Source organism: Clinocottus analis, unplaced genomic scaffold, assembly GCF_023055335.1.
Source record: "Clinocottus analis isolate CAN_PGR_092001 unplaced genomic scaffold, fCliAna1.0.p SCAF_20, whole genome shotgun sequence".
NCBI classification, from domain to species: domain Eukaryota; kingdom Metazoa; phylum Chordata; class Actinopteri; order Perciformes; family Cottidae; genus Clinocottus; species Clinocottus analis.
This window is the reverse complement of record NW_027175932.1, coordinates 9,618,007-9,634,750: the sequence shown is the minus strand read 5'-3', so window position 1 is coordinate 9,634,750 and position 16,744 is coordinate 9,618,007. Positions and strand designations below refer to the sequence as shown.

Sequence of the window (16,744 nt, the reverse complement as noted above, 5' to 3'; positions counted from 1 at the left end):
CTCTCTCTCTCTCTCTCTCTCTCTCTCTCTCTCTCTCTCTCTCTCTCTCTCTCTCTCTCTCGCTTGCTCTAATGTCTCTATCTGCTGCTGGCTGTCCCTCTCACAGCTGACATTACGAACATGTTGAATGAATGACTTGTGAAACAGACTGAAACTATACTTTAATGTCCTCATCTTGCCTACAAGCTGCAGGGAAACGAGTGACACATGGAGCAAACGTTATTGTGTCACTCTATTTCCCTCCAAATCTGAAGTTCATTGGAATTCACATCACACCTGCTTCTGGGCTACAGTTGCTCATGCAGCTGTAGCCCACCCTCATTGCCTTAGAGTGTCTGTTCATTTATATAGAGACGAATAAGAGTTGGGTTTTGCAAACCGCAAGTGAAAAAAAAGGGCAAAGTACTTCCAATGTCACATCCAAAGAGAAGCAAACTACCGATAAGTGTGTTTTAATTGTCATGTTATAAAGGAACTCACATGGCCAAGAAATGTTTCACATATCAGGATTTTAGAAGCACACAACAAGATACTTGGCACTATTTTACATACATATATGCCCAATATTCTCATTTGAATTGTAATCATTATATTTCAATTTTTTATTTTATTAGCACAACCTTCATTGTGCGCCACACAGCAAATCACCTAGCATAATTACGTCAACAAATAAACCTTTGAATCCTTTAATTATATAATGGTGTTATTGATATTATACGATACCTTGTTGTACTATAAATGTATACTACAATGAACATTTGGAACAATGTCAAACCTAACAGTCACCCCTTAAAATGTCTACTCACAATTTAAACACAATTTAGGCCTACTGAGCAAACTAATGAAAAAGGCTTACCAGAATTACGGTGCTGGCTGTCTGCTGAGGTGCCAGGCAGTGAACTGTAGTGTTTTTGGCGGGCCAAAATTGAAAAACTATTTATAAATCTGCCTGCAGCCAATAACAGGCTGGCTCTACCCCACAAGTGGCACAGTGACAGGTGAACGCTCAACAGCTGTCTCCTTTAGTTCATTATACCTGTCACGTCACTCCTGTCCTGCAGGGGGCAGCAGAGCGCCGCGCAGAACCGTCAGTGACACCTAAAATCCACAAGGTGGCAGTAATGCAATCTCGTGGATGCCAACTGTCGTGAAAGCTCAACGAAGAAGAAGAACAACAACAAGAAGGACTCAGTAAACATACCGAGAGCAAACCAGCTGTCGCTTACATGAGCAGAGAGGTAAGAAAACGCTTCGGTTTTAGTTTGTTGGTTTAGAAGTTGAAGCTGTAACTTCCAGCTGTTTTGTTTGCAGACATTTGTTGTGACTTTTAGGAGTGATGTACCCGGAAATGTCTCTGTAACATTAGGGGCTCCTGTCTCCAAGTGATAACTAGCTAACGCTGTGTGCCGTGTCACCCACCGAGGCAGAGGTGACATGAGCTGGTCTGTGGGAGCATGACGAGCTGTTTGCGCCCTAAAACAACAACGGATTAATTTAAATGACGAAATATGGCGTATTGTAAAAAAAATATGATGAATTGTTCCTCCAAGCCGCGTCTTTGAACACATAAAGTCGTGAAATAAAACAGAAAATCGTCCTTTGAGCGGGACGTCCTACTAACATCTTCTATTTCCGTGTGCTGTTGGTGCAGTGGAGGAGTCCCACATGTCGGCTACTGTTACTGCGCCGTCAGGTTTTTAGAAAATGTCCACAAGACACTGAACTCCAGCCAACCAATGCCAAAACATACTATTTAACGTTACCTTATAGGAGTTGTCTGACTCGAACAAGTACTTTTTGCACAAGGGAGAAGTTTGCTTTCATGGCTTTGTGCCAGAATCTGGATATTTTTTTTAATTTAACTAAGTAGATTTGTTGCCTAAACCTAAATAGATTTTTGACAGAACGCCCTGCAGGCAAACCTGAGATTAATACTTAATGGCACTGGTCACACCAGCTCTTATTCTTACCAGCTGTTCTCTCTGTTGCTTTCTTATGTCACCATGTCAGATCTTGTTGGTGAGGAAAACACCTGCTCACATTTACCAGCTCGCTTCTTAACGGTGTACTTTAACTGATAAGAGGATAAGGATTTCAAAAAGGTTGCTGGAATGTAAATAAGTACATCTGTTGCTACTTGTACTTTACTTCTGTCTTTTATTCTCATTGCAGTTTCTACTCTTACTTTGCCTCAATTACAATTATTACTTACAATAACTTGTGTGTGCATCTGACATTTTTATCCATGTTATGACATATATTATAGACCAAACAACTAATCGATAAATTGATTAAATCATTTATGGATAAATGGCTGATTCTACTTGCATACCTTTTCTCGCATAACATTCTCAATGCAGGATCTGTCCGGCTGAATTGGCTTTACTTCCTCATAGTACACTTTTACTACACATGCTTTATTCTCCCTCGCCAGCAGCCTAAATAACAGCCAGGATTTCATGGGTGGACTGGCAGTCATGTGAAAAAGGAAATGATTCATCAAGGAAATGAAAGGGAGGCAATTGACTTTCATATCAGAAAGTCAATATCCAGATGAATATCTTCACTGAATCGTTGTCAACATTTTTGCCAAAATGAAACAAAAACCTTTTGTCTTTGTCAGTGTAAAATCTATATCAGTGTTTTCGCTGTAAGTCCCAGACATTCAGTCAGTGTGCCAGTTATTTTGTACGACCACAATCTGTGGTCTCGGGTTCACATTTTTAAAACCATGACTCTAATGAGGTCCACACTGTGATATAGATTTTGACTTTACGGTGGGGGTATTGGGACCATTACGCAGTATTGGCAGACACGCCAAGTTGATGTAGAGTCCTGTGTGAACACCGTGAGGCATCGTTACAGCTGAATGGGCGAGTGGGAGAGGTGCAATGGTTTCGGAGGCAGTCGGTGCACACTGGGCTCATTGATACCTGTGGGGGCCGGTGCACAACCCAGCATTCCCACCAGATGCATCTCTTCACGGCCGTCTTTTACCCCAAGGGGATAGATACTTTCTACAAGCTAGTGTTGCCTGTTGTGGTACAAGGTTCAACCAGCACTGGTATAATCTGGTCACATAATATTCATCACCAGGTCACCACGATCTTGGTTTCTATTTATGTGGCTGCTGCATGTACGTCCTTTTTTCATTTTCTCTTGTACATAAACAATGTAGTTGTTTTGTGCCCTCACTTCCTCATCAAAGGACTAATAATATGTTTCAACAATTAGTATTTTTGCAAAAGCTGTTGTCCTAATCTCAATAACACACATTAGTGCAGTTAAGTGTTTTAACTTTGGTTTCCAATCCCTCCTTTTCTTTGTTGTTCCCCTAGTGATGTGCTTGTCCCATCTGGCATAGTGGGACACTATAGCTGGACACCCTCCTCTTCCTTTTGGTGTTCCCCCTGAAGACTTCCTTTCTCCACCTCCACCTCCTCTTCCTCCCTCCAGCCGTCCCTGTGATGCCTTCCTTGTGCTTAGGCTACCTGTCACAGTACACTCATCATCATCTGGTTGCCTTCCTCCTCACCTTCTTTAGGTAATCTAGGTCATCTTAAAGGTCGTCCTCGGACCTACTACCGTTGTAAATATAAATATTATAGATAACCCTGTGATACCAGACATGTCCTCAGAGTAACTGGAGACCCATTCAGGACTGCACTGGTTCAAGTGGCATGTCCAGCATGACTTTCTTTAAGGCTTTTGTGTTGTTCTTTTAAACTTCATCTTTCATGAGCTTTTTGCTTTATTGGAAAAAGTCATAAGAAAGACGGAATTAGATTTCCATCCAATTCTATACAGCAGTGTGTGTGCAGAAACCCATTGTGAATGGTGACGAGCTGGACATTTAGGGGAAAGGTGTCTGGGGCAAGGTCACACGATACGAGGTCAAGATAACATGACAAGACAATAAGTACTGATTTCCAATAGACTGGGTGCAAAAGGTCTCAAACGTGCAGTGAAAATGAATTGTATAACGTGTTTGAATAGATTTGTCTACAAATCCTGTAAATGGCAAAAAAAGTACTATGATGTTAAAGAAGGATAGAAGAAGGATATCAATCTTTACCAGCCGGTACATTTCATGTCACATGTTCTACTTCGGCCAGTGCTGTTAATCTTACAGGTACAGTAGATGTGGTATCACATTATATCTGGCAATGTTAGACTCCTATCAGGGGCAAAAGCAAAGTGCCGTGTGCAGCAGGAGGTAGGAAACAGTGCATACTGCTGTTCAGCAGAAAATGTGGCAGTCCAGCCATTTCCGGTTTTCTAGATAAAGATGTTGCATTCCAGTGTTTCTTGCAAATACCTTCAGCAGTATTGAACTGCTACTCTGAAATTTAATCTTGAATGCATGCCATATGTGACTTCATGTAGCCCAAGACAACTTAGTAGATGCGGTTCATAGACTACTAATAGCTATGGGTATCTAATAATGGTAATATAATCTAATAATAGCATCCCCTCCAGCGTTGGTCTGAACATTGACCTGTTCTTTCTACGTGGACGGGTCAGATGAATCTCTTATCAAGCCCCTGTTTGCCTTTTTACTTGCTGAATAAAACAGTTTTCTGTCCCTCCAGCTATGTGTTGCTGCACGCGTCCAGGAAGACGTTCAGCAACGTGAAAGTCAGCATCTCGGCCCAGTGGACACCATCTGTCCAGAATGGCAGCGCTCCGGCTCTCTCCCCAGGCGAGGTACAGAGAAGCGTGACGTCTGCAACATTTAATCCATTTTATTGTAGATAAACGGCACATAGTGAACCGTGTTTGCTCTCCACTGTCGCAGACATGGGAGAACCATCATATGTTTGCAGATGAAAAGCAGGCCACTCTGTTCTTGGGAGCTCTGGACTCCATCTTCCTCTTCTCATATGCAATGGTGGGTACTCAACGGGACTTTCTGGGTGGATTGTCAACTTCTTTGTCATTTGTGTCACTCTGTGCTGCTCCTGTCCACACAGGGTCTGTATTGCAGCGGTGTGATTGGGGACAGAGTGAACCTGCGCTACGTGCTCTGCTTCGGCCTGTGTGGCTCCGCTTTAGTGGTGAGTATACATGGCCCCCGTGTTCAGCTGTGTGGACCACGACAGAGGGCTTTCTGTTCCTAATACAGCGTATTTGCGAAGTATTTTGGAATACAACCGTAGCTGTCCGTGTGTTACGTAGGAGTTCATGTTCGGCACTCTCACCGAATGGCTCCACATCTACAACGTCTACCTGTACTGTGGGCTGTGGGTGGTGAACGGCCTGCTGCAGTCAGCCGTCTGGCCCTGCGTCGTGGCCGTCATGGGCAACTGGTTCGGCAAGGCGGGGTGCGTGACATTTCTCTGTTTGCAAAACCTGCATTTTTTTCTGACGCTTGCTTCAGGTACTACAAAGGCGACATCTATCCAGCCTCGGAATATTTAGTGGAGTTGGAGTCTGTCAAGTGGAGCTTTATGATACTCGCCCTCCGCACACGGAAACACACACTCACACACTCACAATGACATCCATTCACTGGCGCTGCTGTCAAAACAGAGACGCTATTTAGACTCTGCCTTTCCTCAGTGGCAGGACTTGTGAACATAATCTGCTGCATATAGAAATAGCATGTCACTGAGCTGCCTGAAGTTGTGTTAAATAGAATATTTTTTTGAATTTACATATTATTGAAGTGAAATAAAAAAAAACAATTGCATTTCTTTTTACCTTTTTTCTAATTGAATTCCTAATGCTGTCTTCCAGCCGTGGCTTTGTGTTTGGCCTCTGGAGTGCTTGTGCCTCGGTAGGCAACATCCTTGGTGCCTTCCTGGCTTCCAGCGTGCTCAAGTATGGATATGAGGTAAGAAACACACACACACACACACATATTGATACCCTCTTATTCTAATTTTCTCAGCAGCTAAATGCTAACAGGATGTACCGTCTGTTGCTCTGTGCAGTATGCCTTCCTGGTGACATCAGTGGTCCAGTTTGCCGGTGGGGTGGTGGTGTTCTTTGGCCTGCTTACCCATCCAAAAGAAGTCGGTAAGGACTGCGAGGAACATCTTTGAAAAAGTGTGTGTGTGTGTGTGTGTGTGTGTGTGTGTGTGTGTGTGTGTGTGTGTGTGTGTGTGTGTGTGTGTGTTTACATTTTCATGTTTTTTTTCAACGAGACTACTCGACTCTCTGTTCACTTTAGCTTGACCTCACTCCCACGGACGCCATTTTGGACTCTGAAATAGAAACAGTTGATTGCCTGAATCGATTGAATCTCCATGTGTGTGCCAGGTTTGAGCTCAGAATTAGAGACCGGTCTGAGTGCGGTGGAAACGGACTCGGACAGCCACAGGCCTTTGATGAGTGACGAGGAGGATGAGGCGGTGAGGGAGGTGTACAACGGACAATGCCCGTCGGTCCAGCAGCAGGACGAGCCTCCGGCAGAACCCCCTCGAGCCATCAGCTTCTGCCGCGCTTTCTGTCTGCCTGGTGTGCTCCCTGTGAGTCCCTATTCACTCACAAAGGGCTTTACAACAAATGGAGATTAAAGGACACAGCGCATGTTGACGCTGTCTGTTTCTACTGCAGTATTCCCTGGCGTATGCATGCCTGAAGCTGGTGAACTACTCCTTCTTCTTCTGGCTTCCTTTCTACCTGAGCAACAACTACGGCTGGAAGGAAGCCGAGGCCGACCGGCTGTCTGTGTGGTACGATGTTGGAGGAATTATCGGTGAGTGGCTGGCAAACGTATGCACAGTGGCTACTATACCGTATTACCGTGTTATCTTTGTTTGCCTAAGTTATTTTTGTAAAGGTTTTTGCAAATGTATAATACATTTCTTCCATCTCTTCTGTCATGTTGTGTCTTGGTGTCAGGAGGGACAGTTCAGGGTTTGATTTCTGACTTGATGGGAAAGAGATCCCCGGTGTTGGTCATAACCTTGGTGCTAGCAATGGGAGCCCTGGTGGGATACAGCAGTGAGTAAAGACTTTAAGATTAGTTCATTAATCCTGGAAATCAATCGGCAACAATCTAGAAGCTCATAATATACAGTAAGGTTGATGAAAGTCAGTCACTACTCTCTCCCTCCGTCTCTCCATCCTTCTCAGACTCTCCTAATGACCAATTGATAAACGGCGCGTTGTTAGCTGCCACTGGCTTCTGCATTGGCGGCCCATCCAACATGATCAGCTCTGCCATATCGGCTGACCTCGGGAGGCAGGACGCTCTGAGAGGCAGCCAGGAGGCCTTGGCCACTGTCACTGGCATCGTGGACGGAACTGGAAGTATAGGAGCTGCTTTTGGACAGGTGGACACAAATACAGACTTCACTGTACAAACTAATGCATTGAGACGGCAGTCTCTCTCTTTGTTCAGCTTTAGAAAGCATTGATCATCTTGTTGTGGCTTTCTAAGGAGCTCTTGTCTTGTGCTGCTCAATCTATGTAATACAGAGCCAATGTACTGAAAGAAATACATTTGACACCATGTTTGTATTTTTATGAACTTGAATCTCTGTCATCCTCTAGTACCTGGTGTCTCTGATTGAGAGCAAGCTGGGCTGGATGAGTGTCTTCTACTTCTTCATTTTCATGGTAAGAAATCACACGTTAAGACTTTCTAACCCTTTTGCCTCGCTCTGATGTCGTTAGAGGACAGGGAAGTCTGCATCAAAAAACGTTCCATTTTTTTAAATCCGTCAACCGTCGTCAGTCCTGATCATCGCTACCAAATACCATGGGTTCAAAGTACATTTCAATTTCCAGCTGTAACCCCTTATTCCTTTTTTTTCCACTGGTGGCAGCATTAGTGCATCCTTACGTCGCAGCAGCATGTGATCGTTAAAGCGATCCACACCCCCTGTGTAACTGGACTCCTTGTGTTTTTCATGCGACAGACAGGGGGCAGCATCGTGTTCATCACTCCGCTGCTCTTCAACGAGGTGCGTGCCATGTGGAGGGACAGACAAGCGCTGCGACGCCAGCTGTGACATCATCTGTGACGGCGTCAAACCCAATCCAGCCAAAAGGTTCCCACTCTCATCCGTGACAACACAGCAGGGCTGGACTCAAGCGGCTGCTTCTGGGTGGGTTTCGGCAGGTGGAAAGATTCGTGGGGTGCCGCTTCTCACTGCCACAACGGTTAATGTGACCTGGAGTTGGACTTTGATTCCGACAAGCACCGGTGTTTGTCTATTAACGCCCACTTGAGCAGGCAGAGAGTCTCTGAGTACAACGCTGAAGTCTTATCCACTCACTGAAAGCCTACAAATATAAACGCACACTTTTACACACTTTTAGTGTGACTCCAAGGATTTAGAGGTTGTGTTGAAGTGCCTGTTTGGAAAACGGCTTTTAAAGGGAGAAGTCCAGTCTGTAAATTCTGGCCTTGTGGGGCCATCACGGAATGTACTACTGTATATATTTTATGATTCTTAAATGGATGTAAAAAAAAAGAAGATTTTTTTTAAATGTAGATGCTCTTAGGTCAAGTTGAATGAAGTTTGGCCTTTTTAAATCACGGGTTCTTAACTTGAAGATCAGGCCATCTGAGATAAATTGGGGGTCAGAATTGCCTAAAGAATGTGAATAATAATTGAAATGTAGAAACGTGTTGTCAGCTTTTTGTAGATATGTATGATATTTGTGTTGTTCGGGATACTGAGCATTGCACTCTAGTTTGGTAATTAGGGCAAAGTCTTGATGATTTTCGCTGGGTTCTTTGGTAACGTTCTCTTTACAGCCACTTGATTTCTCTTGTTTACAGTTTTGCGCAATCAGGGTTAGAAACTATATTGTACATACGGGGACTATCACACTTAAATCTGTCACAGATTGATAAATGCTCATTCCTTTTTTTAAGTTTCGGTGTCTTAAGTCACAAGCAATCGCTGTGAAAACACTCATACAAACACGGTGAGAAGAACCTACCAGGGTCTTATTTTACACAGAGTTCATAGTGTAGCTTCCCTATTGCACATCGATGTGTAAAATACATACTGACGTGTTTTGCTTGTTTGTAGCAAAAGCTGCATATTTGCACATTTGTTTTGGGGAATCTAGGTCTAAACAGTTTTGTTTTTTTTTTATGTTTTAAAGGCCAAAGGAAGGTTAAAATACTTTTACAATATCAATACTTGTCATTGGGGTGTAAAAATACCCTGTAACACCAGCCATGTGCTAGTTTTATATTTGGGCTGTCTACTTTGAGACGATGTGGTCAGTAAGCGGGCAACAATTTGGGGTGGATTGTCTTGGTTAAAGTAAGAGACACAGTAGTGATTTTCTAGACACAACGGATAGGTCGCTCGGTTGCATGGAGACTATTTTAAAGTGCTTTTAACATCTGAAATATCTGTGCATTTTTTTAATCATCCTCCTCACTGTATTGAGGCGCGTTCCTTATGCTAAACCAAGAGCAAGGGAGCGGAGAAGTGACACCTGCATTTCAGATGTCTCGGAGTTGGCCAAATTGAATTGACATTGGTGTTTTTATTTTGAATTGTGTGTAATCTTTCGGTTTTTAAAAATGTAAATTCAGATTTTCTTTTTAAATAAATGCAAAGTACATTTTGCACACTAGGTTATCTCTAGAATATTTGAGATAAGACAATAATGGTATAGTTTAAATTGTGTGGTTGTTTTTTTTAAAACTATTTATCATGTAGTGTTACTGTTAACTTTCTTGTATTACAGCGTCAAAGTTGCACTAAGACACACTGTTGCAGTGTCACAATTACACCACCGGGGGGTGCTATGATCAATAAGAAACAGTCATCTGCTTCTCTTAATTACACATCCATTCATGACACTTCGACAGAGTGGGAATAAAACTTCACACCAACATTTTGTGGTTTGCATCAATCTTATTCATTCTTTTTATTATTTTGAGCACGCTATGAGAAATCAAAAATATGAAAGGCAACAGCGCACCAAGAACCCAGAAATATTTTCTTTACAAATATCAAAAAAGGACATCAACTTCCTACACGTTGCAAGGGTACATAAACCAGCATTAAATTACAATACAATTACAAATGTCGTACAAAGATTATCATACATTCATGCAAATACAAAGTCGCAACAAAAACACGCTACATTTCGATATAGCTGCGACGGACGATTTAGGAAAGCGAAGATCGCTTTGAAGAGAATAACGGATCAATCGTGATATTTATCATCGTAGTTTTACTGGATTTATTATTTCCACCTTAATTAAATTATAATCTGTGCCTCAGATTCTTAGCGAGTATTTGTTTAAAAAAAAAATGTTTAAAGATTACCATAAAAAAATAGTTCTTGTCAACATTTTTTAAAGTAGTGCAAAGATATAGTTTCGTAAATAACAGTTAGTAACTAGACCAAAAACAACATAGGGACTTTAAAAGTATTTCCCTCCAGAACAAATGATACCTCAAAATAAGTTAATATAGACTTTGACAGTTGAGAAAATAGGTGCACACAAACATTTACTCTCACACAGATAAATTGACCAAAACAAATGAATCCTGAAAATGTAAAAAGAAAAAAGAAATAGCCTGATTTGCTATTTTGAGATTGGTGAAACAGCGCCCTGTTGAGCCACGAATGAACAACATGATTTCAAACAACTCCTTTCATGCTGATTATTCACAGAGGTCGAGGTGCTTGGGTTGGTGAAAGCGAGACAGAGACGTGAGCTGGAGAAATCCTATCATCAGAGACGTTCTCTGGCGAATGTTCCCTTATTAAAGTTTGTCCCTGTTCCTCTCTCCTGTGTATTTATGGGGAAGCTAAGCGGGGCAGAGCTCTGACACACTGACTCTTTTACCTGATGTGAAACTCAACACCTAGTGCTGAACTGACAGTTTTTACCACAACAAAATTATAAGACCACCCCTTGTTTCTGCCTCTCTGTCTCTCTTTCGCCTGTAAACGCAAACAACCCGATCGATCTCCGCTGGTTTTGTTATTTTTCTGTATCTTGTATGCAACTTGAGTCACTTGATGAGGTAGTAAGAGTGGATTAATCCAGTTATGGCTTTTTTATCCATGTACAAATTAGAACGACTGTAGGTCTGGAAAAGAAGTCGGCGCATCCTGTTTGAGTCACAGTTGGGCAGCTGTGGCATGTTGAACTGATATATTTGAACATCTTGACTTGTTTGAGGCCTTCTGAGACCCATCATGATCATAACTGATCACTCAAACAGTGAGCGACTCAACGTGCGTCTCTTTGGTTCAACGGAGTTTGCCGCCACAACTGTTGCAACACGTATAAAAAAAACCTCGAGATAAACACCAAACCATTACTTTCACACACAAACGACTATACGTACAGACGCACAAACACGTATGGAACGGTACGGAGACAGAAAAGTTAGAGCAACTCGACAAAGAAAAAAAAAAGACCAAAAGTGGAACCAAGAGGTTGAGCTGCAACACCGTGATAAAACACTACAGGAAGAGGGGGGGGGGGGAGGGGCATATTTAGCACCTACAAGGTGGACGTCATATGAAGACTGAAAAAAAAAAGCTACATTATTACAAGTGTAAAGCCGACAAAACATACAACAAAAAAGGTATGTTCTGGTCTGTGGTAAAAAAAATATCGCAATTGTTACAGCCTATAATGCAAATAATGCAATGCACTAAAGGAAGAGGGTTTGCAGTTTGTGTATTTTCTTTTGTCAATGTGTTCATTATATATGGCCAATGTTTTTAAGTGGCAACGGTGGAGCGGAAAGGACCGATTATGACTTCTCGTCTGAGGCAGAATTTGGGGATTTCCACTAACACCTCATCTTACCTTGATTTACACATTTCTTGTCTAATTATTTTTTTCTTTCGGGACGATGATCTAGCATCGTGAATACTAAATAAATAGCCCAACGGAGGTTCAGGTCCCTGTTGGACAGATACGACCGCATTACCTCATTGCTGCACCTCCACCGTTGACCTTTTGCCCTAGAGCTAATCACCGGCACGCTGCCAAATTTTTTGCCCCGGGTGAGATCTTGCCCCCTGGCTTGACTTGTGCTATTTGAGCCTTGGGGTGAGACTAAAGGGTAAGTGTGGTGCGGGGCCAGGAATAGTAACTCATCTAATCAAAACCTCTGATGACTTTCAGCAAGAAGGAGAGGAAAAAAAAAGAGAAAAAAGGTGGAGTCAAATACTATCCAAGGCCTATGTAGAAGAAAATTAACCTCTTAAAACTAGAGCATGTTTTCCGTTATCAAGAGTGAATTCAAAAGTAATTTCACAGTATAGTCAACAGCTGATGAAAACAATATATAGAACATATATAATATTTATAATTCTCAACAAAAAACGTTCCTAAAGACTGAGATAGATTAACTAGGAAAATGGTAGCTTCCTTGTGCTGAAAACTTAAGGTATATGGTGTCAGAGGAGGTTTCAAGCTCGCGCTGAATGAGCTTTTGGACAGTCACTTACAACTTGCTACATATATACATATGATATGACACATGTCTGTGTGCGGTGACGTGTCAAGGGACGTCGACCGCTGGTGTTGTGCTTCTCTACTGCCAAGAAGACGCTTTGTAATGCAGAAGCTTCCTCTTCTTCACCTTGAAGAAATCTGAGGAGCGAAAGCAGACCGTTCAAAGTTAGGGAAAAAAGTATTAATTTAAAAAAAACCCAACAGTTTTATCGAATAAGTTTGACTCAAATGTCGCTTCATGCCACGTGTTTGGTGGACTGACCTGTGATGGCTGACTGTTTACGTTTTCCGTGCCGCTGGACCCTGTAGCGCCCCCTCGTGGTCACCTCCAGGTACTCATCCCCAGATCCGGCCGAGCAGCTGTAGCGTGGGGAACCATCGCCTGCTGACGACGACGACGATGACGTCGTCCGACTTTTGGACACTGGACGCGGCTGCGCGGGCCCTACCGCGCAGCTGCGGTAAAACGCAGGCGCGTCCTGGTACCTGACCTCCTCCCACTCGATGCCGGAGCCCTCTCCTGGCTTTTCATGCTGGAAATCAAAGTTCCAGCGCTTTTTGGCAACCTCCAAGTTCATGCAGAGCAGCCGCTGGAAGTCCTGCTGCAGCTGCTGGTGGTCCACGGGCCCGAAGAGGCTCCTTCGGACCGGCTCCCCCTTTAGGACCTCAGCGCCCTCCAGGCGTGAGAGCTCTGGGTGAGGCGGCGTAGCTGGGCCTGCTGTTGGTGTTGATGGAGGGGCCATCTCCATGTCCCTGTCGGAGCACAAACACAGTGTTAGAGAGAGGTCGGAGGTCAAGTGTTGAGCCTGCTGAGCTTCATTGAGGTGTGATCCGTTTTTTTTTTCTTCTTTTTTACTGGCATAGGTTACTTACTGAACCACACAGAGTATCTGCCCTCTTGGGCGCCTTTTGTGTTTTATGTGATCAAATACACGTGTGCCCCCCTAACCTGCTAAGTAATTACTGCCGCAGATGGCACCTGAACCAACACCAAATAAATCTCCTACAAAATCCACTGCCAGCCGTGTCAAAGCGAACCTGATTCTCCACCTGCTCTGGTGTCTGCCAGTCAAAGATCGCCGGGTAAGGTCAGCAGGTCACAGAGGCCCATGTGGGCCCCTCGTGAGGAATGTTTCCCATGTGCCCACATGTAATTAGACCCATACTGTTGAATTCTGAGATTGATTTCCCGCACTGGTAATTAATAATCTGCTGTGCTTTTCCCTCCATCTTTCTTGCATCACATTCTGCTTACCTCCGCGTAGCGCGAGACATGGTTTTAATCGTCACCACGTCCCTAGCAGACTGTACTCTCTGGGCCTCAGCGCTTTATCAGCTGCGTTACAGTAAAAGAACATAAGGGATGGGCTGAGAGATGTGTCGTTCTGCTGCGGATACTATCGCAATGTCTCAAAAGTCGGATTTTCTTTATCTTAGACGTAACACACAGGTGCAGATTTCTGAACTAAATTAACTTGTGTTGAATCAATAAGAATAGCTTCCACAGGTTTGACCATAACATCTAAGTATTTAGTTTTATCACAGGGTCCTCAGCATTCCCCAAACGCAATTTCCTCTTTGTGATAACAGGATTAATGTCAAAATGTATGCGCTTCTATGTCAAAACCTTGAAATTGTACCATTGAGTTAATGTTGTCTCTTACATTGTGCATGTTATGCCTCCAAAAATGGGCATCTTCTCAAGGGATTACATCTTCTCAAGTGGTTACAGATGAACTTGTGGACAAAGGGGGTGTGGGAAACTAAAAGGGCCCTGAGTGATCTCGCCCAGCCCCAACAATCTCTAGCTCAGAAAGACTGTGCGAAAAATACCAATAATTACACACAAAGTAGTGTCGCGTTCAGGGCCACTCGTTGAGTTAAAACACAGAAGTCGTAAATGTGTAGCAGGACTTTTGGAAACTACAGCATGTTATACATATACATATCAGCCCAAGATCAGCTTGGAGACAGAAAAACAACACCCCGTAGGGGCCTGAGGGAAGTGGCGGGGGGCGGGGGGGGGTCGTTACGCAAGTGTTTTGACATCTACAGTAAAGCACTTTCACCACGTCATTTTACGACGTCTGTGTATCAGTGCAGCCTTTTCAGTAAAAACGCTCCCTCCTCGACTTACGAGAAATGCACAACTTGCATTTCTGTTTGTCGTCGGGGACCCAAAAACCAAAACCAAGATTGCTTTCCTTTTTCACCAAGGTATCTTGCCGTCTCCGAGGAGTGACTTGTTTGCGTCAAAAGCGGAGTGGGCGCGGCGTGAGGTGACCCCACTCTGCAGGGAAACTGCGAGAGAACTCATTACATGTAATATCTCACACGAGACACTAAAGCACCGACTACGGTATTGTTATCATTATTATTATTATTTTAAATGAGCCCATTATCGAGCTGTGTTGGAAAAATATAACACCAAAAAGTTCCCTCAATGGCTCGCTGAAGTGTGCAGAGAAACTTCGTGACGCAGTTAAGAGATTCACTGCTCATGTGAGTCGATGGGATGCGACACAAACTGTCCGCATCTTGTCAAGGCACTTAGCACTCAAATTACGCATACACGCACGCACACACACATACACACGCGTACACACACCCACATACACCACATGGGAAGCATTTGAATATTACAAACAACAACAAACTAACGACCCGGCAAAGCGGTGAAAACACACTAAAACTAAAGTAGCTCACATGAACCCAGACCAAATGTAAAAATAACAAAAACAAGAATGCGTTGGAGGAAACGATACAGTATAATAATGTCAAGCCACGGTAAGAAAATAAGACATCTCTTACCATCAGTGTCGATATGTCGAAAGTTTTCAAAAGTTGAGTTTCGACGTCTCGAGCGTTTTTCGTCCACAAACTGCGTACAACTCATCCGGTCCGAGAGGAACAGTGTCAAGTTAAAGGGGTTTAAGGAGGCACTACCCGCGGGAGGGTCCTTCTCGTCTCGTCCCCTTATCTGCGACTTGTCTGCAGCGGGGACGTCCTACTTAGAGGAGGCGGTCACGTGGTCGCTGGCGCGCAGCCAGGAGGTAAACACCGCTGGCACGAGATCCGCGCGACCATTAAAACGCAGCACGAAACTGCTGTCGCGTTCGTGATGGCTCGCAATTAAGACCAATGGAAGAAAAGGTGTATCATAACTGCAGTTGAATGCTACTTTGTCGTGAATTTGGGTTGTAAATAATGATTACACATTCGTTCGTGTCGATGAAATCCCTTCAATTCACTCCGCGCACTCCGGTTCCCAAACCTGTTGCTCGCGCACTTCGTCGGCGCCCTACTTCTTCTTCAGAGGGACTCGAAATAGTCCAAATATCTTTGCTACGGCGGCCATTTCCCCTTCACCCTCAAATGTGACACACATTCTCGTGTAGTGCTTACATCACGTTTTGTTTTGGCAGCCTGTCCTCCTCCTCCTCGTGTCACGTTGGACTGCTGCGTGAGCGGGAAAGCCTGCTCCGTTTTGACTTCTGCTGCTGTACCGCGTCCCCGTGTGGGAGCTATGGGCAGAGTGTGTCTGTGTGGAGAGAAACACTCCAAACGCCCTGAATGCATTGCTATGCTGGCTTTATACCTGAACACATTACGTGACCTCTTATTGACCTCTTAATTGACTCGAGCCTTGAAATTATAAATCTGAATCAAACGAAGCAATTTAGAAAATTGCATTAGTTTTCAGTGCTCAAAGAAAGAGTATACACTACTAATTTACCAATGATTAATTAATTAAATTAACACCTTCGTTTTGACTCAAACTCTCTTGTAATATGTGCATTTCCAATTCTTGAATGACTGTTGAAAGGCCTTTGCTTATTACATAAGTTTTGCTTCCTATACCCATTCCTTAGCCTATCATATCACCTCTCTGTCTTTCCATAACTATTATGAACAACTGTTTCTTTTCACCTTCCTAATGTATTCAATAGATTCACCTTCTTATTGTAACATATGTTCTCTGTGTAGTACATGGACGGCCTTACACCTCTAGTAGCACAGAAGAAGTCATTGGAGAGCTCTGCGAGCCGGCCCGGCGGCCCTCTCTCAGAAAAGGTTATTCCAGGTTTTCCAAACACTCACTATTTTTACACATTAGTCAACGTCTGGACAGCCTCATAATGTTTTCCCCCTTCGCAGTCACTGCGAATGTGGGCCAAGGTTTTTGCGAATGGTTTATGATTTGCACTGCTTTAATAATGTCAAAGCGGTTAGTGCGATCATCGTGGAGCAGCCGTTGTTTGTGTGCTCTGCGTGCGACGATGCCTGAGAGGCTTGAGGTAATTACGACACCACCGTGGAATGTGTCTC

The 16,744-nt window shown here is 43.6% G+C and overlaps 2 protein-coding genes across 3 annotated transcripts; one reads left to right on the top strand and one right to left on the bottom strand.

Moving 5' to 3' along the window:
* Window positions 1-1,168: 1,168 nt before the first annotated feature.
* Window positions 1,169-9,812, top strand: slc37a3 (solute carrier family 37 member 3). 2 transcript variants are annotated; one of them, XM_068586426.1, is made up of 14 exons: window positions 1,169-1,238; window positions 3,339-3,544; window positions 4,593-4,707; window positions 4,799-4,891; window positions 4,974-5,057; window positions 5,179-5,324; window positions 5,740-5,836; window positions 5,937-6,021; window positions 6,265-6,473; window positions 6,562-6,703; window positions 6,850-6,951; window positions 7,084-7,283; window positions 7,504-7,569; window positions 7,872-9,812. In XM_068586426.1, the coding sequence occupies exons 2-14, from the start codon at window positions 3,468-3,470 to the stop codon at window positions 7,962-7,964; spliced, it is 1,509 nt and encodes a 502-aa protein (XP_068442527.1). In that variant the 5' UTR covers window positions 1,169-1,238; window positions 3,339-3,467; the 3' UTR covers window positions 7,965-9,812. The 2 variants fall into 2 exon arrangements, with proteins under 2 accessions (XP_068442527.1, XP_068442528.1); XM_068586427.1 differs by lacking the exon at window positions 3,339-3,544 and having other exon boundaries at window positions 1,180-1,238.
* Window positions 9,805-15,385, bottom strand: cdkn1d (cyclin-dependent kinase inhibitor 1D). The gene is made up of 3 exons (XM_068586428.1): window positions 15,227-15,385; window positions 12,678-13,168; window positions 9,805-12,553 (listed from the first exon to the last, which is right to left on the bottom strand). Exons 2-3 carry the CDS (start codon window positions 13,162-13,164, stop codon window positions 12,495-12,497), a joined length of 546 nt encoding a protein of 181 aa, XP_068442529.1. The 5' UTR covers window positions 13,165-13,168; window positions 15,227-15,385; the 3' UTR covers window positions 9,805-12,494.
* Between the last annotated feature and the right edge of the window lie 1,359 nt (window positions 15,386-16,744).

What these genes read in the sequence shown, in the direction of transcription:
- slc37a3 (XM_068586426.1), top strand. Translation starts at nt 3,468, where the DNA reads ATGCCTTCCTTGTGCTTAGGCTACCTGTCACAGTACACTCATCATCAT. An exon ending in CGATGTTGGAGGAATTATCG is followed by an intron (nt 6,704 to 6,849) that starts GTGAGTGGCTGG and finishes TCTTGGTGTCAG; the next exon opens with GAGGGACAGTTCAGGGTTTG. An exon ending in TCTACTTCTTCATTTTCATG is followed by an intron (nt 7,570 to 7,871) that starts GTAAGAAATCAC and finishes TTCATGCGACAG; the next exon opens with ACAGGGGGCAGCATCGTGTT.
- cdkn1d (XM_068586428.1), bottom strand. Translation starts at nt 13,164, where the DNA reads ATGGAGATGGCCCCTCCATCAACACCAACAGCAGGCCCAGCTACGCCG. An exon ending in TAAACAGTCAGCCATCACAG is followed by an intron (nt 12,554 to 12,677) that starts GTCAGTCCACCA and finishes TTCGCTCCTCAG; the next exon opens with ATTTCTTCAAGGTGAAGAAG.